This window comes from Nyctereutes procyonoides, unplaced genomic scaffold (genome assembly GCF_905146905.1).
Source record: "Nyctereutes procyonoides isolate TBG_1078 unplaced genomic scaffold, NYPRO_anot_genome, whole genome shotgun sequence".
NCBI classification, from domain to species: domain Eukaryota; kingdom Metazoa; phylum Chordata; class Mammalia; order Carnivora; family Canidae; genus Nyctereutes; species Nyctereutes procyonoides.
This window is the reverse complement of record NW_026575137.1, coordinates 14,978,333-15,002,503: the sequence shown is the minus strand read 5'-3', so window position 1 is coordinate 15,002,503 and position 24,171 is coordinate 14,978,333. Positions and strand designations below refer to the sequence as shown.

The window sequence follows — 24,171 nt, the reverse complement described above, 5'->3', positions numbered from 1 at the left end:
ATTGAAATTCAAAAAAGTAGGCAGACCTGGCTAAGATTTCAGAGAAGGTTAGAATTTCCCTTCTATTACTCTGTAGCAATGAGTATTTTAACCAGTTCAAAAATCTTTTGACAACTAGATAACTTTTTTTTTTTTATATAACCTATTTTAAAACTTTTTTTTTTTTAACCTTTTAATGCCTCTAAGCATTCCATCATGCCTGGCATTTTTAGTGTTTCTGAGCACTTCGTCCTGCCCAGGTTATCCTATTTCCTATTGGTTTGCCCTTCTGAACAAAGAGGGTCTGAAATAAGCCAGCTAAAATGTTTTAATTTTTTTTTTATTGGAAAAATAGAATGAATAGTACTTTTTCCTTGTGCAGGAGCTTGCTTTTTTTAATCGATTAATTAATATTATTTGTAATGAGTATTATTAAAACCACAAAGTACCATTCCATTCTACCTCCTAAACAATAGGCTTCAATAGGTAAATGTGGCAGGTGTATGTTTGTGAAGCTGTTTAAGAACTCTCTTTGGAGAGGCTTTGTGGAATGTGGGAACAGTTTACTCTGAACTTTCAGTTTCTTTTTCTGTGAAATTGTAGAAACTAATTAAAGGACAGAGCTTAAAGTACCATAGTTGAGTCTTTCTAAAAAACTTGCTGAAAACTAAAACTTGCCTATGCTAATAATCTGTTTGAATTACCCCCATTTATAAGTAGTTGAATCAAAATTATCTAATTTTTAATATTAGAACACTGGGGTAGGTTTGTAGCTGTATAAACATGAGACTAAAAACATTATTTATATTTACCTTAAAGAAATTAATGTACTATAATGATGTATTCCAAACGGCTAACTTTTCTGATTACATTAGATGAGCCCTTTCTGAGCCAGCAGTTTATTTTTAACCTTAAAGTGTGACATTCCAAATTTTATTCTGTAGGTGGTTTAGTTACATTTGTGCCATCTAGATATTTATAATAGTTTGGCTAATATTGGTTAAGTGGTTAATATGTACCATAGCCTATGCTGCATTTTTTTGTATGTTATTTCACTTAATCCTAATAATCTTGTGGACTGTAGATATTATTATTACTCCTATTTTATAGTTGAAGAAACTGTCTTAATAATTTAACCCAATTATCACACAGCTAGACAATAAGTGTTAGAGGCTGAACTTGAACTCGGACTGTGACTCCAAAGTCCTTACTTTACTCTCTGGATAAAAAGTTGCTGTCATTACCCCACATTTGTGTAGTATTTAAAAATCCCTGCCACCTCCACCCCAGGTATTCTAAATTTTTATTTCGTTTCTCCCCACTAAGGTAGCTTAAGATAGTTGTTTCTGAAACAACCCCAAAATCTCAAGAGCACAATAAAAGTTTATTGCCCACTCACACAAAGAACCACGTGGATGACTCAACTCCGGTATGCACATTTCTTCTGTCTTGTAACTCAGCTGCCCCTATGGCCTGCTTGGAGTTACCACTAGGATTACTACATTCATCAAGCCAGTGACGGATGATTTAGGGACCAGTTCTGGAAGGGGCATACATCATTGCATTGGTCAGGACAAGACACATGACTACTGTAGCAGCAAGTGGAATGGAAAATGTGGTCCTCCTATGTGCTTGGGAGGAAAATGAAAATGAAACAGGTAAGTATATATTATCATCTCTGCCACAGTTATGTTTTTCCCTGTTTTACAGATGATACAAACGGGTTGTTACTGAACCAAAGCCACAAAACCACTTGGTAGCAATAAATAGAACCCAGATTTCCGTAGAGCTGCATATAATATGCTCATGTTTCTGAGGAGACATTCAAATAATTTAAAGGCATTTAGATTGTATTTCTAGTATCATTGCTGATTCTTTCTCAGTGGACATCAAATATTTTACCTCTTTGTCCATTACTTTTTTTTTTTTTTTTTTTTTTTTTTTTATGATAGTCACACACAGAGAGAGAGGCAGAGGGAGAGAGAGGCACCGGGAGCCTGACATGGGATTCGATCCCGAGTCTCCAGGATCGCGCCCTGGGCCAAAGAGCAGGCGCTAAACCGCTGCGCCACCCAGGGATCCCTGTCCATTACATTTTAAATAGAGATAGTCATTGACTTTTTGAAGAATGATAAAAACATTTTCCAGTGGTAATTGCCATTTTAGGTGAAGATGACATAATAGCATTAAAAATATCTTCAATATACATCTTTATAATCAGTTCTGTGCATATATAATATTGATTACCTTTATTTGTATTATTTTATTTTTTAAATGTGATTATTTTAGGCCATATACATACCTCATGTTTATTCTTGCATTATGAACCTGAGACATTTGTTTTAGGGATGAAAGTGATTTTTTAACCTTCCCCCAAACAACTCTTTGGGAAAGAACTATAACTTCAAATCTTAATGGGGATATAAGTGTGTTTTAACTGAGCTACCAATTAACACAGATACAAATAAAATACTAATATAAATTACTGAGGGCAGAAAATTTACAGAAACTGATGTTAACTTTTACTGGCAAATTATATTCCAATATCTCAGCAGTAGCTGTTAACCTTGTGTTATACTTTAGACTCCTTGGAAAATCTCTTGAAAGCTATGGATTCTGTCCCTAGAACACTTATTCATGATTTAGGATACCATTTTAGAGATTTTTGTGGATTTCTTTGAAGTCTATCCATGTATTAGCTGTTATTTTTAAGCATTTTTATGCTACTCCAAAAATTTATTACTGTGGCTATTATATTTTTAACAGATTGTATAGGGGATCCCTGGGTGGCTCAGCGGTTTGGCGCCTGCCTTTGGCCCAGGGCGCAATCCTGGAGTCCTGGGATTGGGTCCCACGTTGGGCTCCTGGTATGGAGCCTGCTTCTCTCTCCTCCTGTGTCTCTGCCTCTCTCTCTCTCTCTCTCTCTCTCTCTGTGTGTCTATCACAAATAAATAAATAAATCTTAAAAAAAAATATTTACTAGTTCAGAGTTCTTATGAGAGAGTCTGTCTTACTATCATTTGGACAGTAAGAATTATGCCCAGAGCCTGCACTGCTATGATAGCTAAATTTTGCAGCTATATTGGGGGATAGATTTATTGAAGAAAATATAGTATTTTCAGATTTGAGGTTGGCAGAATGAATTATATAACTTAAAAACTTTAAACATTTAAATAATCTTTTCAATAACACCAAACCTTTTTATAATAAACTTCAGTGATTTATCTCTGTTTAGGGAAAGCCATATATGAAAATCCAAAAAAATTAAATGCCTCAGACTTCTCTTAATGAGATAATTCACGTTTACAAAAGCTCTATTTACTTTGGGCCAAAATTAGCTTATGTATGGACACATCATTTTTACTACATCACTTCTAGTTGTGGCCTGATGAAAAGATGGTTTATGATAATTCTAGTTTTTAGTAGTCAGTTACTACATTAAATTGTATCTAGCCATACTTAAATTTGATAGGCTATTGTTTGCAACTCTCTATATAGGAGATAGTATGGAAAGATAGATATTTCTTTTCTCACTGCCTTGGGAACCTTTTTTTTTTAAGATTTGTATTTATTTATTTATCAGAGAGTGCACACAGGCACAAGCAGGGAGAGGTGCACGCACAAGCAGGGAGAGGGAGAAGCAGGCTCCCTGCTGAGCAAGGAGCCTAACGTGGGGTTTGATCCCAGGACCTGGGATCATGACCTGAGTGGAGGACAACGCTTAACCACTTGAACCACCCACGTGTCCCGGAAACCTTTATTTAATATTGGAGGAAGTGCAGAGCTAAATTTACCCCATTGTTTATTTACCAGTATTGATTCCTAAAGTTATGCACAGTGACCCAAATTAATGTTCTCTATACGAGATTGTTTGGTCAGATAACCAGCGATTCCTTTTTGTATAACTTAAATTGTCAGCTATTCATGGTGTCAGAAAACCATTCTTACAATGAAACACAGAGTTGCCATCAAGGATATATATAGTCTTTTAAAAAGAAAGCTTTATTTTGGGGCAGCCCAGGTGGGTCAGTGGTTTAGCACCGCCTTCGGCCCCAGGCGTGATCCTGGAGACCCGGATCGAGTCCCACGTTGATAAAAATAAAGCTTTTTTTTTTTTTAATATTTTATTTTATTTATTCATGAGAGTCACAGAGAGAGAGAGGCAGAGACGTAGGCAGAGAGAGAAGCAGGCTCCATGCAGGGAGCCTGATGTGGGACTCGATCCTGGGACTCCAGGATCAAGCCCTGGGCCAGAGGCAGGCGCTAAACCTCTGAGCCACCCAGGGATCCCCCTTTATTTTATTTTTAAAGATTTTATTTATTTATTCAAGAGACACAGAGGCAGAGACATAGGCAGAGAGAGAAGCAGGCTCAATGTAGGGAGCCTAATATGGGACTTGATCCTGGAACCGCAGGATCATGCCTGAGGCCAAAGGCAGGCACTCAGCCGCTGAGGCACCCAAGTGTGCCTAAAAAGAAAGCTTTAAAATGGATTTTGATTAGTATTCGTTTAGATTATGGAACTACCATATATACCCAAATATGAAATTAATTTTTCTTTAAAGATTATGCTTATGAAGAAAAAGGCATCATGTTATTATAATTTAGGTCCTTGCAAAGTCACCCATATCATTCTTTGGAAAGACATGGTCTAAAATGTCTTTGTTCAGTTTTTTAGATGTACTAGAATGAAGATTCCACAGAATAGGAGCCTTGCCTATTTCTTTTTTGGTACTGTATATCTACCACCTAGTAGAAATCTGGCACCTGATACACATTGGTTATATTTATTGAAAGACTAAATGAATTAATTCTTCTACAAGTTACTTATAGTAAAAGACAAAAAGCTTATTAGCATATTTAGTTATTCCTAGAAGCCATTACAGTTCCAAGTATTGGATAATGCAAGAATACCTTTTAAAGATCAGTTTTTAAAAGCAGTACAGTAACTCTATTTTAGAGATAATGTATACTTTATGTTAGGCTAAGCTTTCCTATGACAACATCACATGCAGATTCAAGAATACTGTATCTCAGAACTTAGTTGAAGATATGCTTTTGAAAACTGCCAGATGTTTAAAAAAATTTTTTTATACAGCTTTCCTCTTGAGGAAAAGTCAATGCAGCACAAGGCAACTGGAAAGCAAGCAGAAAACCAGGGTCTTACTGGTTTGAGTTGTCAAGGAGTAGAGTTTGGGAGTGAGAATAGCTGGAAATTGATAAATTCCAGAAAGGAGGGAGTTACAGGATGATAGCCTTAAAATCTATGAAAACACTCCCCGTCCTCTCCCAAAATACCTAGATGACCCTTGAATTGTTGATGGAAGATACCGTAATAGCTGTAGGACTGAAGATGCTAACTACAAATGTTACAGGTATCTTTAGCAGGGAAGACAGAATTTGGTTTTTGATTCCTGCCAAATTAAAGGGGCTTAGTAAACAATTGGTTCTTCAAGACTCATTCTAAAAAAGTGTAACCAGGCCTCCAGAAGTCCAACTTAATTAGCCATTGATTTAACTGCCTGATATAATGCAAATCCTCACTCTTCTGGAGATAAGAGACTCTGAAAGTCTCTACAACATATATCATCCACGATATCCAGTTTCTAATAAGCAGTTACTAGAATCAGGAAAATATGACCTAATGTCAACACCATCTCCCTCAAATGGTACCAGGCCCTAATATTAGCAGAATTCACAGACTTTAAAGCAACTATAATGTTTTCAGTGACTTAGAGGAAGAAGCATGATAATGACTCAACAAATGGATAATCTCAGTGGAGAAGTGGAAACTATAAAAAAAAAAAAAGTGGAAACTATAAAAAGGGATAGACATTCTAGAACTAAAAAGTCTAATATCTGAAGTGAAAATTTCACTGACTGGATTTAACATATTGGGGATGATAGAGGTAGAAGTTGGTGAACTTGAAGACCAATAAAAATTTGTCAGTCTAAAGAATGGAGAAGAAGCTTTACAAAAAATGAACAGAGCCAATGGGAACAGTATTGAACTAACATATGAATGGAGAGATGAAACGGTAAAAAATATTTGACGAAGTAATTGCTAGAAAATTTACTTATTCAATTTAAATAAATTTCAAATCCAAGAAGTTAAGTGAATCCCAAGCAGGATAAATATAAGGAAAACCACATCTAGGCACATCTTAAACTGCTGAACATCAAAGGTAGAAAGCAAAAATGGAATGCAGCCAAAGGGGAAAAAAAAGACTCACAATGCAGAGGAATTAAAATATCAATGAAGGATGACTTATCAGAAATGATGGAGGTTAGGAAACAATAGAATGACCTATTTAAAGTTCCAAAAGGATAAAGCTGTCAACCTGGAATTTTAAATTCAGAAATATCCATAAAACATGAAGGTAATAAAAATGTTTTATCTGAACGTTTTTCAGATAAAAATTAGAGAATTCATTGCAAGGAGACCTGCATACCAAGAAATGCTGTAGGACACTCTTCAGACTGAAAAGAAATGACCTCAGGTGAAATTTGGATCCTGGATTAAGAAGGAATGAATACCAAAATGGTAGATGTATTGATAAATAGATTTCGTCCTCTGAAAAGATTTTGTAAGCATTAAAAAAAGAATTTACAGAAGAGCTTGGTAGATGGGACTAAATACAAATTTTCACCCTCTTCAAAATATTACAAAATTAGAGGGCAAATGTTAGTAAGTAAATATTGAATGTTTAAAATCAAAGAGGAACATTAGTGTTCTAGTGTGAAAATGGACCAAAAATATGAACAGATAAATGAAGAAATATAGACAGTGTGAACAAATGTTTGATTTATTTACTAATCAAATAAATGGAAATTGAAGTACTTACTGTTTTTTGCCACTCTGAAAAAGCTATTGAAATAGTGTAGAATGTTGGTAAAGAATTCAGGGAAATAAGCACCTTTCTGACTGGTGGGAGTACAAATTGAAACAAAACGGTTTGGTAGTTTATTTCAAGAGCTTATTTTAGAAGTCCATACCATCTAGATAGTAAGAATTCATACACCAAAATGTAGCTTATTTAAATAGAGATTGTGGGTGAAAAAGAGATCATTATTCAACAACTGGTGTTGAGGTAACTGACTAGCTATTTAGATAACATCAAATTTTGATCTCACCTATTCCTAACATTAAAATGAATTGAAATGGATGAAAGATTTAAGCAAAAAGATAAACTATAGAAGTAACAGAAAGAAACATAAGAGAATTTTTAAAATATACTCTTGGAGTAAGCAAGATTCTTCCAAGACAGGTATAGAGCCCAAGACTCATAAAGAGAAAGATAAGTGATTTTGAACTCATTAAGAAAATTTGAAATACCTGTATTGGAAAATTGCCATACAATCAAGTACAATTTTTTAAAGTTTTGACACATAAAAGCAAGTGTTCTTTATATATAAGTAAGTTTACACATCAGTAAGGAAAATACCAACAGTGGAATATGAGCATGTGGTTAGGCAACAGAAAGTGAAATACAAATGACTTGTAAACATGTGAGAAATACTAAAAATATCTTTGCCACCAAAGCAAATATCCCTCTTTGTCTCCTGGTCTCACATATAATACCAAATATATAGCTATTTAAATTTAAAAGTTTTTTATTCCTTATTTTCTCCCAACTTTACAACCTAAATATATATTGCTACGAAGAAGCTTAATAGCCTGTTATGCTTTTTTTTTTTTTTTTTTTTTTATTTATTTATTTACGATAGTCACAGAGAGAGAGAGAGGCAGAGACACAGGCAGAGGGAGAAGCAGGCTCCATGCACCGGGAGCCCGATGTGGGATTCGATCCCGGGTCTCCAGAATCGCGCCCTGGGCCAAAGGCAGGCGCCAAACCGCTGCGCCACCCAGGGATCCCCTGTTATGCTTTTTAATACAGAATACAATATTTAAAATAGAAAGTTTTGTTTATCTTCTTTCTTGACTCTTTCCCTTGAATGTAAGATAGCTCAGACTTCACTAGCAACCAAAATTAGTGAGCACTAGATGCGGCTCTGTTTATTTCCTCCTCACTTAAAAACAAACAAAAAATGACTTTGTACTTGACTGTTCTTTTCAACAATGCTAGTCATGTTGTTCCATGCTACTTTTATTACATGCAAGTTTTTAGAGATGCTGAACATCTGGGTGTCAGACATTGAAAAGAAAAAAATTGAAATTAGAAGTTGTAGATACTTTTTGCTCTTATACCTAATCTTTAGACCATCAACACAAAATCATTGGATTTTCTCTATATTTTAACCTTCTGAGAAGTAACAAGAAACCTAAGTTTAGCTGAATAACAGAGGCAAAAACAGATCAAGAGTATAATGGAATTTTCTCTTGGGAAGTGATTGTCTGTAAACTTTTTTTTGCCCAGCCTTCTGCATTTCCAGAATACTCTCTCATTCATTTTAAATCATTTAGCATGTGGGTGACAGTTGAGTGCTATTGAAGTGTTTGTGGTTAGGAGATGTTTACAATTGGGAGAAATCTTTTTTTTTTTTTTTTTTTAGATTTTTTTTTATAATATTTTTATTTTTATTTTTTTTTATTTATGATAGTCGTGCACAGAGAGAGAGAGAGAGAGAGAGAGAGGCAGAGACAGAAGCAGGCTCCATGCACCGGGAGCCCGACGTGGGATTCTATCCCGGGTCTCCAGGACTGTGCCCCGGGCCAAAGGCAGGCGCTAAACCGCTGCGCCACCCAGGGATCCCCCAATTGGGAGAAATCTTAAATCTATAGTTCTTGAGGTGACATGGTGTCAGGATACTTAACATGTTTTTTTTTCTCCTATAGCACTCCTGGGATAAAGGTTCTTATCTTTTCACAGTGTAAAAAGCTGAATATAGTAAGATTGTATTCCTTAATAAGGATTGTACAGTGATAGCAAACAAAAAGTAAAAATATAAACAGAATCCTCTCATTTCCTCATTTCCACTTATGTGTGTTCTACATCATAATTTAACCAGAGTTTATTGGGAATCTGCTATAAATGACACATTGTTAGGCACCAGGATACAAAGTTTGTCTTCTATTTCATCTCAGCTAACACTTAATATAGTGCTGTTTTGTTAGGTATTTAGCACATGTCAGCTTCACTTTGTTCCCCTAATTATCTGTCTGAATAGTATGGTATGGTATCATCCATATTTTGTAGTTAGAGATCACAGACTCAGTGATATTCTTTATACAGGGATTTTGTAACTTAATGTAGCTAAACGAGGTCTTGACTCCCAAATTCTCCTCTTTTTTTTTTACATCCAGTATTGGATTTCTTTTTTTATTTGCCCCTCCAGATCCTCTCTTAACCCTTCTCTTTCTTGCTCTGAGCCCCAGAGGTAGTTGACTTGAACTGCCTCATTTGGTCTCCTTTGTTGGACTTAAGCAGTGTGAGGCATTGGCAGGGTATTGGAGAGCGACAGAGAGAAGCTGGATGTTATTCTTCCAGTTGCTATTGCACAGCTTCTCTTCAGTAATTGCTCCCTCCTGCCCCTTCATTCCAAAGGGTGGCAGTGTGTTCCTGAGTACTTTGCCATCCCTGTTTGGTTCCTTTAACCCTGCCCACACTTTTTTAAATATGCCCCTCAAGTTACCTCTTTGAGAATACTTTGGTTTTTGCCAGGACCCTGACCGACACATACTACTTTTCTTAAACAATAGATAGAGTACTATTTGTATGGATTTGAGCCTTCTGACTGTTCTTGTCTATCCTGTGTTTATAAATTGATTGTTTAAAATCTGGTACATATTTTCATTTAAAACAGTATTGTAATTGTTGATCAGATGCTTCAACTAGAATGCTCAATTTCTGTAATTTTTACAAAGTATTAAAAATAGTGTGTCAAATTAGATGTATTTAATGAGTCAGCACAAAGTTACCAGCACTTTTACTAAATTTTTAGTCTACAAAGTTTTGACACATGTTAGTAGAAATACCTTTGTTTTTGGCCATTCCTATTTCATAATTCCTTAAATATTCTCAAGAGGTAGAAAAAAGTAGGGGCACCTCAGTTAAGCAAGCATCCAACTCTTGATCTCAGCTCAGGTCATGATGTCAAGGTTGTGAGATTGAGCCCCGTGGCTGGTACTGCACGGGTGTGAAGGCTGCTTTAAGATTCTCTTTCTCTCTCTTTTCCCCCTTTCGTCCCCCTCCTCCCCCCAAAAAAGGTAGAAAAAGGTAAGAACTAAGAGATCTTGATATTAAGGGATATGAACACTGAACTGAAGGTTAACACTGAAGGTTAGATGAGCAGATGTTGAGTCTGTCCTTCTCAATACCAGACTTACGTGCTGTTCTTTAGTTGAAGTCCATTGAAGGTCAGGAATTGGGCTCCTTTGCCAGCAATAAAACTAATTTCCCTAACCATTTTCTTTCGGGGCATGAGTGTGTAGCAGCAATTTGCAGTCTTGGTTACTTGTTGGAGTTACGCTAGACTGAGAAAGAGGGAAAGGAGAGACCTTTCTCATAGCTTAATTAACAAGTGACTAGAATACGTTGTGACATTGGTGTGACAATGATTATAATTGTAGATACTTAGTTGAAAATACATACTTTAGGATCTACTTGTGTTTTATTCTTTTCTATTTCAGTAACTAAACTCTTCTAGTATCTCTAATTACATCCCTGCTTTTATTTTGGGCATTCCCACTAAACCAATGACCATAACATTATGGAGCCCAACTGTCTTTTCAAACCTCATTACTTTATATTATCAATGCATTATAGCCTGACAAATCCTTGTGCTAGGACATCATTTTATTTTTTATTTTTTTAATAATAAATTTATTTTTTATTGGTGTTCAATTTGCCAACATACAGGATAACACCCAGTGCTCATCCCGTCAAGTGCCCCCCTCAGTGCCCGTCACCCATTCACCCCCACCCCCCGCCCTCCTCCCCTTCCACCACCCCTAGTTCATTTCCCAGAGTTAGGAGTCTTTATGTTCTGTCTCCCTTTCTGATATTTCCTACCCATTTCTTCTCCCTTCCCTTCTATTCTTATATTCCCCAAATGAATGAGAACATATAATGTTTGTCCTTCTCCGATTGACTCATTTCACTCAGCATAATACCCTCCAGTTCCATCCACGTCGAAGCAAATGGTGGGTATTTGTCGTTTCTAATGGCTGAGTAATATTCCATTGGATACATAGACCACATCTTCTTTATCCATTCATCTTTCGATGGGCACCGAGGCTCCTTCCACAGTTTGGCTATTGTGGACATGGCTGCTATAAACATCGGGGTGCAGGTGTCCCGGTGTTTCACTGCATCTGTATCTTTGGGGTAAATCCCCAACAGTGCAATTGCTGGGTCGTAGGGCAGGTCTATTTTTAACTCTTTGAGGAACCTCCACACAGTTTTCCAGAGTGGCTGCACTAGTTCACATTCCCACCAACAGTGTAAGAGGGTTCCCTTTTCTCCGCATCCTCTCCAACATTTGTGGTTTCCTGCCTTGTTAATTTTCCCCATTCTCACTGGTGTGAGGTGGTATCTCATTGTGGTTTTGATTTGTATTTCCCTGATGGCAAGTGATGCAGAGCATTTTCTCATGTGCGTGTTGGCCATGTCTATGTCTTCCTCTGTGAGATTTCTCTTCATGTCTTTTGCCCATTTCATGATTGGATTGTTTGTTACTATGGTGTTGAGTTTAATAAGTTCTTTATAGATCTTGGAAACTAGCCCTTTATCTGATACGTCATTTGCAAATATCTTCTCCCATTCTGTAGGTTGTCTTTTAGTTTTGTTGACTGTATCCTTTGCTGTGCAAAAGCTTCTTATCTTGATGAAGTCCCAATAGTTCATTTTTGCTTTTGTTTCTTTTGCCTTCCTGGATGTATCTTGTAAGAAGTTGCTGTGGCCGAGTTCAAAAAGGGTGTTGTCTGTGTTCTCCTCTAGGATTTTGATGGAATCTTGTAGGACATCAGTTTAAAGAGCTTCCAAGATTGGGGATTATTAGAAATTGGAGATAATTCAAATTATGTCACTAGTACATTTACTGCCTTTCATCATCTCTTCCTTCTCTGATATGGTATGTACTATTCTATCATATAAATATCTAAGCTTTTGTGTATAATATAATCTTAATACAGTGGACTGATATTTCTCTTTGTTAACCTATTATGAACTAATTGGACTTTTAAAAAAAATTGAGGGCAGCCCCGGTGGCGCAGCAGTTTGGCGCCACTTGCAGCCTGGGATGTGATCCTGGAGACCCGGGATCGAGTCCCACATCGGGCTCCCTGCATGGAGCCTGCTTCTCCCTCTGCCTATGTCTCTGCCTCTCTCTGTGTCTATGAATAAATAAATAAAATCTTTAAAAAATAAAATAAAAAAAATAAAAATTGAGTACATATGTTCCTAGGAGGTATGACAGTGGAATAACAAGACTGATACTTTCTTGTGGCTAAGGAATAGTATCACTTCAGTAACAGTGTGTCATTTTAAGAAATACTCATTTGGCATTTGTTCATTATATTTTATGTTCATGACACCATCTTGGCTCTGTTGTATTAAATAAATCACAAATATTCAAATTCTACCTTAAAAACCTTATTAAAAAATTAAAGATAATTGGGAAAAAAGTGAACAAAATGAAGTTTGATCTGAGTTATAAAAGTTGAGTATAGTTTGGTTAGGAGAGAAAAGGAGTGGCATTTCAGACAGGAGGAATGGCTTGAGTGAGATAATGGAGTTGAAGGATAGTTAAGACCAGCCCTAGATGATGTGCAAGATGTGATTGTCTTATTTTCGGAGATAATTTTTGAAACGCTGATAGTGAGTGACTAGAGAAGTTGTTTCATGAAGATAACTGTAGGCAGATGATGGTACTGAGGCTGAGGTATCAGAACACCTGAATTTGACTCCTAATCCTATCATTTACTAACCTCGCAATATTTACTCTCTCTGAACTTCAGCTTTCCTATCAAATAAGATTAATAATACCTATTTTAGAGTAGTGAGGTTTGAATTAAGGCACAGATAAAAAGGACTTCTAAACTCTAATATATAGTGGTATTATTATATGCAATATATTTTCCATTCTTTTTCCAACCTGTAGCCCAGACATTTGTTTTATTTTTTTTTTAATTTTTTTTTCAGACATTTATTTTAAAACTCAAATAGTAGGGGCAGCCCAGGTGGCTCAGCAGTTTAGTGCAGCCTTCAGCCCAGGGCCTGATCCTGGAGACCGGGAATCGAGTCCCCGCATCAAGCTCCCTGTATGCAGCCAGCTTCTTCCTCTGCCTGTGTCTCTGCCTCTCTCTCTGTGTCTCTCATGAATAAATAAATAAAATCTTAAAAAAAAAAACCCTCAAATAATATTTTTATCTTAATGGTGTGAACATTTCTGAGGCAGAACATAATACAAATTCATAGTTGATAATTGATAGTTTACTTCAAAAAAGTTGAGTTCAGAAAGTACTATATTAAATCATGCAAATAATAGATTTTTATTTTTCACTGGAGAATGAAGTCAACTTTTTCTAAAAATAAGTTCCTGAATCATTGAAAGTTTTTTTTTTTTTAATTTCACACATTTTGTCATCTGTTCAAATTGGCAGAATTTCTGTAGTACTTTTTTTTTTTTTAAGCGGTTTAGGATGTAGTCTTAGAAATCCTAAGTTAGCCAAAGTTCCCTTGATTGAGACATTCCTAATACTCTTCAGTTACATGCCTTATAGATAGTTCCATGGATTATTTCTGCAGAAGGATAGTCATTAAATTATGTGGATTTTTAAGTCTTTCATCATCCCTATGCTATAGGTTATGAGATACCTCACCGTAATCCTTTTAGGTTGACAGTGACTAATAAGCTGAGGTTTTTTTTTTGTTGGAACTTTTATTTTTTGTACCTAGAGTAATGAAAAACAAGGAGCCTTGTTTCAGAGGCAAAGCCCATGTAGTTTTTTTAAGTGAGAGTGTTTTAAGTCTCCTTAGTATTAGTGGTTCTTAATCAGAGTCTGCCACTAAATGACTGACCTAAATATAAAACACACAAACTCTGGAACCCATCCTTATTATGATTGGTTAGCTTTAGGGCAAAATATGTTTCTTGTTAATTGTGGGGTTCAATTAGTTTTTGTTTTTTTAACTCTAGTAGATGCTTATGATACAGTTTTAAACTCTGCAGAAGGCAGAAAGTCAATACTAGATTATATTCCCCAAGGTTGCCATTGTCAATGATTTAACATTTTTCCTGAAATTGCATATGTATATGTAAGCCTGAGTAGATATGTTTTTTTCCATAAATGCCTTCATACACACTATTTTTTTTTAAATTTTTTTAAAATTTTTATTTATTTATGATAGTCACAGAGAGAGAGAGAGAGAGAGAGAGAGAGGGAGAGAGGCAGAGACATAGGCAGAGGGAGAAGCTGGCTCCATGCACCGGGAGCCCGACGTGGGATTCGATCCTGGGTCTCCAGGATCACGCCCTGGGCCAAAGGCAGGCGCTAAACTACTGCTCCACCCAGGGATCCCCATACACACTATTTTGCAGTTATTTTCTCAGCATTATGTAGAGAGTGCTTTCCATATCATTACACATAAATTGTGGTTGGTTTATTTATTTTTACCAGTCCCCTGTTAGACACTTAGTTATTTTCAGGTTGTGTGTGGGTTTTTTTGTCTTGTTTGTTTCCATCAGCTAGGCTGCAGTGAATTTCCTTGCACGTTGTCTTTGCACACCTGTGTCCTTATATTTTCTGAAGGATAAGTTTTACACGTAGAATTGCTGGCTAAAGAATATTTCCATTTTGGGGTACCTGGGTGGCTCAGTGGTTGTCTGCCTTGGGCTTAGGTCGTGATCCTGGGGTCCTGGGATTAAGTCCTGCACCAGGCTCCCCTCATGGAGCCTGCTTCTCTCTTAGCCTGTGTCTCTGCCTTTCAGTGTCTCCCATGAATAAATAAATAAAATCATTAAAAAAAATTTCCATTTTATATTTAATAGATAATGCCAAATTGGCTTCCCCAAATAATGCTGATTTATACTCCCAACAGTATATGAGATGTATGTTTCGGTACACTCTCACCAACCCTTCCAATCTTTGCAATCTAATGTGCACAAAGAGGGTATATAATGTTTGAGTTTTCATTTCTTTAGTCGTGATTGTTGTTAAAAACTGTATCCCTGTTAAAAACTGTATCCTATCTTTCTCATTTTTGTAATTCTTTTCTCCAAACATTTTCCTTGTATCTTATGTGTGAAAGCTATTTGTATAGTGGGGAAATCTCTTCATTGTTATACATGTTTTTATAACTTATCATTGTCTTTCTGTGTTAGAGGATTGGTGGTTTTTTTTTTTTTTAAGATTTTATTTATTCATGAGAGAGAGAGAGAGGCAGAGAGAGAAGCAGGCTTCTTGCAGGGATCCCGATGTGGGACTTGATCCCCTGGGATCATGTCCTGAACCAAAGGCAGACACTCAACCACTGAGCCACCCAGGTGCCCCAGTGTGTTATTTTTTACAGTATAGAAATATTAAAGTTTTAGTTTTCAGATTTATCTTTACTTTGAGGCATATTTGTATATATGCACAATGTTTTAGGAGTATTTCCTAAATAGGATGTCACAGTTTGCCCATGTTATCCTACTTTAAGTATTAAGAGTACTTCTAGAGGAGCCTGAGTGGCTCAGTTGGTGGAGCATCTGACTCTTGATTTTGGCTCAGGTCATGGGAATCAAGCCCCATGTCAGGCGCTGTGCTCAGCTGGGAGTCTGCTTGAGATTCTTTCTCCCTTTCCTTCTGTCCCTCACCCCCCACCTCTGGGCATGTGTGCATGATCTCTCTCTCTCTCTCTCTTTAATCTTTTTTTTTTTTTTTTTTTAAGTACTTCACTCTCACAGGGTTCTCCTTTGGAGAAAAAAAAAATATATGGCGATCTTAAAGTGTGTAGTTTGAAAATTTTCCCAGGTGATACTGTCAAAGTACCATTGGTTTACTACTTTAAGTGACAAATTCTTTTTTTTTTTTTTTAAGATTTTATTTATTTATTCATGAGAGACACAGAAAGAGGCAGAGACATAGGCAGAGGGAGGAGAAGCAGGCTCCATGCAGGAGCCCGATGTGGGACTCGATACCGAAACTCTGGATCACGGCCTGAGCTGAAGGCAGATGCTCAACTGCTGAGCCACCCAGGTGTCCCAACAAATTCTTATAAGTTCCCCAAAATAGATTCCCTCTGTAGTTCCTGCCTATGATAAATATATTGCACTGTGGAGTAAAGAAGCTATTTTAAGTTGCAAGATAAAATAAAAACATGGAAGAAAATATGCAGAAAATTTTAGTAAAACCTACTGTTACACCCTATATTTTCCTCAGACTGAACAGAGACTGTTGCAAATAATGGGAAAATATAAACTGATGTTTACCTGAGTGAAATGTTTTTCTAGATTTTGTTTGGGAAATCAATATGACTTTCTCAAGGATATGTGTAGATACCAGCTCAAGAAGCTTTTTTTTTTTGGTGATATAACAATCATTCAGTAAAGTGTATTAAACATGAGTTTGTAGGTCAGCGATTTATCACAAAGTGAACATACCTTTGTAACTACTACATATGTCCAAGTGCCCTTTGTGCATCCCCACAAAAGGTAGCTATACTTCTTACTTCTATCATCATAGATTAGTTCTGCCTGGTTTTAACTTTATTTAAATAGAGTTATACATACAGTGTGCTGTCTTCTGTGTGAGATTCATTCTTGTTTTGTGTGAAGCAGTATTTTGTTTATTTTCATTGATTTCTAGTATACTAGAATGTGAATTTATACAATTCTATTGTTGGAAGAGTGTGGGTTGCATCTAGTATTTTGGTTTGTTAGACCTAATGCTGCTATTAATATTGTTATGTATCTCTTTTGGTGCATGTATGCATTCATTTCTCTTAGCAGTTACTTCTAGTAGTGTAATTGGGTGATGGAGTATCTATGTGTTCAAATTTGGTAAATACTGTTAAACAGTTTTCCAAAGTAGTCATGTCATTTTCTGCTCTGACCGGCAATCCATATCTTTGCTAATACCTAGAAATATCGGTCTGAATTTTAGCCATCCTGTTGGGTGTGTGTCTCAACATGGCTTTAATGTATACCCCTCTGATGACAAATATTATTGAGCACTTTTTCATATCCTTTGTTAAGTGCCTGTTAAATCCTTTGCCCATTTTTCTTTTTGATTGTTTTGTCTTACTGATTTGTTAGTGTTCTTTCCGTATTCTGGGTACTTGGTCCTTCATTAGTTAGTAATATGTGGCAAATGTATTGTTCCACTCCCTTAATACTGTCTGGTGAGTTTATTTATACTCCAATTTGTCAGTCTTTTCTTTTATGGTTAGTACTTTTGTATATTTAAGAAATCTTTCACAGAAATATTCTCTTCTTTTGACTTCTGGAAGCTTCATGATTTTACTTTTCATACATAAATCTGTGAACCAGTTGGAATTGATTTTTATGCATGAGGTGAGCTTTAGGTTAAGTTCCTTTTCTCAGATGGGAACCAGTTAAATAATATTATGTTGTTTGTTGTGTTTTTGAAAAAGCCATTCTTCATGCTCAGTAATATCACCTTTGACCTAACTGAAGTATCTGCATATATGTGGGACTTTTTTTCTGGACTGTATCCTGCTCCACTGGTCTTTGTATCCAGCCTTGTGATATATCATTATGTAGTATTAATTCCTGTAACTTGACAAGTCATCACATCTGTCAAAGTAAGAGCTCACACACACTTTCCTCTTAGATTGTATAAACTATACTTAATAATCCTTCATATTTGCATGTATATTTTATTGTCAGTTAAAAAAGAACTCTTAAAAGCAGCAGGGAGGGATCCCTGGGTGACACAGCGGTTTGGCGCCTGCCTTTGGCCCGGGGCGCCATCCTGGAGACCCGGGATCGAATCCCACATTGGGCTCCCGGTGCATGGATCCTGCTTCTCCCTCTGCCTGTGTCTCTGCCTCTCTCTCTCTCTCTCTCTCTCTCTCTCTGTGTGTGTGACTATCATAAATAAATAAAAAATAAAAAAATAAAAAAAAATAAAATCTTAAAAAAAAAAGCAGCAGGGAATTGAGGTCTCGGTGAAAATGATCAAAATTTTTTATGAGATTTTAATAAGGTCAGCTCAAATCTAGAGTTTTTTTAAATTAAGATTAAGGAATATCCTTGTTTTAGTGCTCACTGTATATATACTCTTACATTCTCATGTAGACTAAGTAAATTGGTCTTATTAAAAAAAACCCACCTAATTAAAGAACATACTGGTTTGAAGTTACATAGTAAGGTTTAAGTTTATTTTAAAAACATGCAGACTAAGAATACAATAAAATGATCTTGCTGTTGTGTTTTGTTTTTCAGACCATCTATGATAATAGTCTTCTGTGAGTCAAGCATTTTCAAGAATTCTCTGAAAGAACCAAGTAGGATTTTCTTACATCATGGCTTAATCTGAATGCAAGAGCAAGAAATAGGTTTTATCTCTAAATATAATGAAGGGCTGTGTATAAACACGGATCCTGACTCAATTCTAATGAGCATTTTAGACATGAGTTTACATCGGCAAATGGGTTCAGATCGTGATCTTCAGTCTTCTGCTTCATCTGTAAGCTTGCCTTCCGTGAAAAAGGCACCCAAAAAAAGAAGAATTTCAATAGGCTCTCTGTTTCGGAGGAAAAAGGATAACAAACGTAAATCCAGGGAGCTAAATGGCGGGGTGGATGGAATTGCAAGCATTGAAAGTATACATTCTGAAATGTGTACTGATAAGAACTCCATTTTCTCTACAAATACCTCTTCTGACAATGGATTAACTTCTATCAGCAAACAAATTGGAGACTTTATAGAGTGCCCTTTGTGCCTTTTGCGGCATTCTAAAGACAGATTTCCTGAGATAATGACTTGTCATCATAGATCTTGTGTGGATTGCTTACGACAATATCTAAGGATAGAAATTTCTGAAAGTAGAGTTAATATCAGTTGCCCAGAATGTACTGAACGGTTTAATCCCCATGATATTCGCTTGATATTAAGTGATGATGTCTTGATGGAAAAATATGAAGAATTTATGCTTAGACGGTGGCTTGTTGCAGATCCTGATTGTAGGTGGTGTCCAGCTCCAGACTGTGGGTAAGATTTTGTTTGGTTTTTCTTGAGTTAATATTTTTTTCTGTGCATAGAAAAATAGCTAGCTATTAGAAGAAAAATCTTAACGTGTCAGGTGATTCAGTCATCATTCATTCGGTAGACAAACATACATTGAGTGCATACTACATGCCAGGCACAGTGTTAGATACTAATGGCAAGAATATTATCTTATTTCTATATTGTGTCTCATCACATACTCATTTAAGGACATTTTCGCAAGAAAAAGTAAGATGGTAGAGTACAGGATCTAGTTGTGGGCAAAACTGATTTTCCCTATTCATTTGGAAAATTGTTATTTTGGTGTAGCAGATGAAATGATTAGGGGTTTGTTTGCTTTTGGTTTTGAAGGGTTTTGGTTGTATAAACTCAGATGACCTTTTCAAAAGACCCCTTAATGTGTACCACACAGTATCATGTGTACATGTTGGTATGACCTAAGTATTGCTAAGTCTCCAGATTTAAAATAACTTTGCTTATGTATTTGATTATTATGTTAACAGCATCTTTTGTTTGTAGAGCATTTGCTGTGTAGGGTTGTCATAACTAGGAATAAACAGTCCTATGCTTTTCAAGAATAACAAAAGCTGAATGTTATTTAGCATACTATTAGAGGCTATGTATAAATAAGACTTGGGGAAAACCCACAACTTCCAAGATTAACTGGATATAATCAGAAACAAGGATGGAATATGACGTTAATTTCTCAGATGATGTTTCAGGATTCATTGAATCAAATCTATTATTAAAAGCTTGTTGAGTAGCAAATTTTCAGATTTTATCTGGCCTATGTTCTTTAATTTTATGTGAGAAAATTAATGTTTCCAGCCTTTGCAAATCCCAGTTTTCCCAGGTATAACTAGCACTTACCTATCCACCAAGGATTTCAGTGTAAATAAAGCATTTAAAAATATTAACTGATTATTTAACATTTTTATGAATTCATTAGTTGTGTGAAGGACTCAGAAATACTATTCATTATCACATTTGAACTGTGTTCTCAATGCATGGAGCTTGTACTAGAACATAAATAATAAACTCTCAAGAAGATTATGAGAAGAAAATAGGGATAATGAGCAATACGTTTAAATAACTTGAATAGGAGACAGTATTCTGTAAGAACAGCTTGGGTACAGTTGTATCACTCTTTGTCCCATGGACCCTTGCACATTTTCACTGATGCAAGCGTACACACAGGAAATTTTATATTAATACTTCTTGCAAATCATTATAGCAAATATTCCTTTAGTGGGAGTTCAGATAGTGAGGAATATCCTATATATTATGTTTTGTCTGGAGAAAGAGTGTGGTTTTTTATCTTTATGGAACCCCAGGATAAAAAGTGCTTCACAAGTTCCTTCAAGCATTTAATAGTTTTGAAAGAAAAAGTTTGAAAATGATGGAATGAATTAAAAGGCTTAAGTGTCATAACCTATGGCCCTGAAAATAAATAATGAGAAAATAAATCCTGGGCACAAATATTCTGGTCACTAAATATTTTCTTGAACTGTGTTGATTGCTCATGTGGTCCTATCAACTGTATCAGCCTAATAGAACACAGTAGCTGACACGGACTCTTGTTTGTATAAGAACTTGATTTTAGGGGAAATTATAATAAGCCAACTGGGAAAGGATTGATTTTTCAATGTACAGAATTGTGAACAGTAGTTATTGGAGGGGAAAAAAATTAGGTTTTCCTTACACATAACACACCAAAACAAAACAGATTATAAAGGAAAGTTTTATAAATAAAAGGGAAAAAACTAAATGAAAATAGATGTGTAAGATTAGCTCACCTACTGCCATATTATTAAAATTGAATACACACTGCCCTGTAACTTAGAAGATCCACTCCTTATGAAATACCTCGAAGAAACAAACTCTTGTGTGCCAGGAGACATCTAGTTAGGAGACATGTTTAAGAATATTCATAATAGGGGCACCTAAGTGGCACATCCAACTCTTGGTTTCAGCTCATGTAGTGATCTCAGTGTCCTGAGATCAAGTCCTGGCTCTGCTCTGCTCTTAATGGGAAGTGTGCTTGAGATTGTCTCTCCCTCTCATGCTGCCCTTCCCGCTCATGCAGTCTCTCTCTCTAAAATAAATGTTTTTTTAAAAAAAAAGTTCATAATAGCAAACAAAAAATATTCATTAATAGTAAGATGGATGAATATATTTAGTTTCATGGTTACTTATTGAAATGAGGATGTGAACTTGAAGGAGCAGTCAAGGGGCTTCTAAAGCCACTGATAAATGAGGTAAAACCATAGGTTCTGACTTGCTGGAGATAGTTTATGCTTATGGTGCTGCTGTAATTTTTAATAGCTTTACCCTTCTCACGTGTTCCAGTTTAGGTTGTTAATTATATGATCACCTTACTGATACTTAGTTTGTGTGGTAGATACAGGGGTATTTGTTCATAAATCTTTTTTGTATATGTGACATTTTTCAGTAAAATTTAAAAATGTTTCAGAAAGTCATACTTTGGGTTATTTTTGCCTATTTTCTTCTTATTGAGACTTTATTGTTAAAAAGTAAAATGGTTTAGGGCACCTGGGTGGCTTGATGGGTTAAGCATCTGACTTGATTTCTGCTAAGGTCATAATCTGAGGATCCTGCACTGGGCTCTGTACTTGAATGGAGTCTGCTTGTCCCTCTCCCTCTGCTCCTCCCCTGGCGCGCGCACTCCCTCTCTCTCCCTCTCTCTCTCTCTCAAAAAATAAAATCTTTAAAAAGAAAAAAGTGAAATGGCTTAATACTCTAAATATTTTGGAGACTATAACTTAAAGGTTAACTCAAGTATAAAATGTTATAATAGAAACACCTACAGATCCTGTTATTATTGAAAATAAGCACTTGATTGTTTAACAAAGAATTAGCCTTGATTAATTTGACTATAAATTAACTGTTGGTTTGGTTTGCGGTTGTCAGTAGTCTTACCCACAAAGGACAAAACATGTTAACATACTTTTATTTATGTATTTGATTTATATTGTCTCTCTAGATTAAGAGCATCTTTTATATACTTGATTACATTGTAGGCTTTATGGTTGCATTATGTAGAAACCGTCATCCAGTAACATAATTTTTTTTTTTTAAGATCTTTATTTATTTGACAGAGCGAGAGAGCTCTAGCACAAGCCTGGGGAGCAGCAGGCAGAGGGAGAGGGAGAAGCACGCTCCCTGCTGAGCAGAGAGCTTGACATGGGGCTAAATTCCAGGACCCTGGGATCATGACCTGAGCCAAAGGCAGTCGCTTAACCAGTTGAGCCACCAGGCAACCCAGTAATATAAAATTTATATGTGTATATGTGTACTTTGAAAATATGGAATACTACATATGCCTTCATTAAAGATTTAAATTTTACTTAGCATGAGCACATACAGACCTGATTTTGAAACTCTGTCCTATCATTGTTATAAGGATTGGGATAGATCTAGTAATTTTATTACTAGCATAATTCCTAGCACACAGCAAATTTTTATGACTCTCATTTATCATTCCTTGTGTCCATTTCTTAAGTTTCAATCAAATATTTAATGCACCTGTATGCCAGGTACTGGAAATTTAATGAGGAACAGAAGACAAAACTCTCTGCCCTCTTGGAACTTATTAAAATCTTTGGATCCATAGAAAGACATTTTTCTTTTAGAATTCATTTATTATTTAAATCTGACATAAGTAATATTGGTAAATATATGATTGTTTGGCAGTGGGTAATAGAAATACTTAGCCAGTTAGAATCATTGGCATGTATGTAGTATTTAAGCCGTTTTGTTGTACAACACACTTGAAAGGATTTTTTCTAGAAATGCTATATGTGAAATGAATTTTTTCTTTTGTATTTGATACTTATCGATATGACCATTTTCTGTGTCTGACATTAATTTTACTTAAACATGTAGTTTAATACACTTTGAGAAATGTTGCCCTTAGCTTAGAGTAGAAAGAAAAGGATTTCTGACTTAGTATTCTTTCCACTCTCTTGAGGGCCACGACAAATTAAGCTTTTTTAAAAGGCAGTATGTTGAAAAAAAAAAAAAAAGGCAGTATGTTGGAAAAGTCCTCTTGAGAAGGAGCCCAACCTGTGTGCTATGATTTAACCAGGGTGAAGTTAGCTAGACTGCTTCTAAAACATGCTGTTTACACAGGTTCAGAGAAGAATCTGGCTGTGGCTAGGGAGAAGTGTTGGAGTGAGAGACACATAGGAAGGAAAGTATAGAACCTGTCTTGAGTAAAAATACCTGATTACCTTCTACCCAGGAAGCCCACTTTATACATTGTAGGCAGATAGCAAAAAAGTGGGCATTTAGTTTTTATCATCACTTGTTTCAATTGGCCAGGCCACCATTCTACCAGCACACATTATCCTTGTTATCTCATGTGAGTGTTTCTGACTTTGCTGGGGAGCTTTGAATATATAAAAACATTTATTATACAAGAATAATGTCTGTGAGCCTCTCAAGGGCAAAAAAGAAAAAAGTATTTGATTTTTCTTTGTAACTGCTGGTTAACCTCATGTTCAATAGAGTTGTTGAATGAATCAATCTGATTGTTTGCCACTAACATAACTCATATATCTTAGAAACTGTCAAGCCATTTTATTTTACTTTTTTTTCTCAGTACGCCATTTTAAAGTAATGTGATCTTTTTAAAGCAGTGTAATCAGCTTTGTATAGTGTCAAACTGGCTGACATTTAAATGACTCTGATAATTTATTAAGGTGGAGGATACTATTCATAATGGATTTTTAAAAATGGGTCCATAGGCTTACAAACTAAATAATATATATTTTAAAAATATAGTTAATCTCTGTATAACTCTTATTTCCATCCTACAAAGAAGGGTTTTAGCCATAACTTGACCATCTTTTGACATGCTGGAAATGTTTTGTGTAGGCTGACCTTTTAGAAATTTTATGCAGAAAACAGATCCAACCTGTGGTTTTCTCCAGAGGAAACAAATACATGTGACTTAGAAAACAGCAGGTTTTGTGTATAGGGAGCCATAAAGAGTAAACTGTGGGGCAGCCCAGGTGGCTCAGTGGTTTAGCGCCG

The 24,171-nt window shown here is 35.9% G+C and overlaps 1 protein-coding gene across 6 annotated transcripts in view; it reads left to right on the top strand.

Moving 5' to 3' along the window:
- Nucleotides 1-24,171, top strand: part of RNF19A (ring finger protein 19A, RBR E3 ubiquitin protein ligase) — a 54,074-nt gene that overhangs the window by 7,106 nt on the left and 22,797 nt on the right. For 3 of the 6 annotated variants that reach the window (XM_055303304.1, XM_055303303.1, XM_055303301.1), the window contains 2 exons: nucleotides 1,440-1,637; nucleotides 18,331-19,098. In XM_055303304.1, coding sequence (XP_055159279.1) covers nucleotides 18,425-19,098 — 674 coding nt within the window. In that variant the 5' untranslated portion in view covers nucleotides 1,440-1,637; nucleotides 18,331-18,424. Of the gene's footprint in view, nucleotides 1-1,439; nucleotides 1,638-6,429; nucleotides 6,524-18,330; nucleotides 19,099-24,171 lie in introns of those variants that run through there. The other 3 variants (XM_055303305.1, XM_055303300.1, XM_055303306.1) reach the window with 2 other exon arrangements.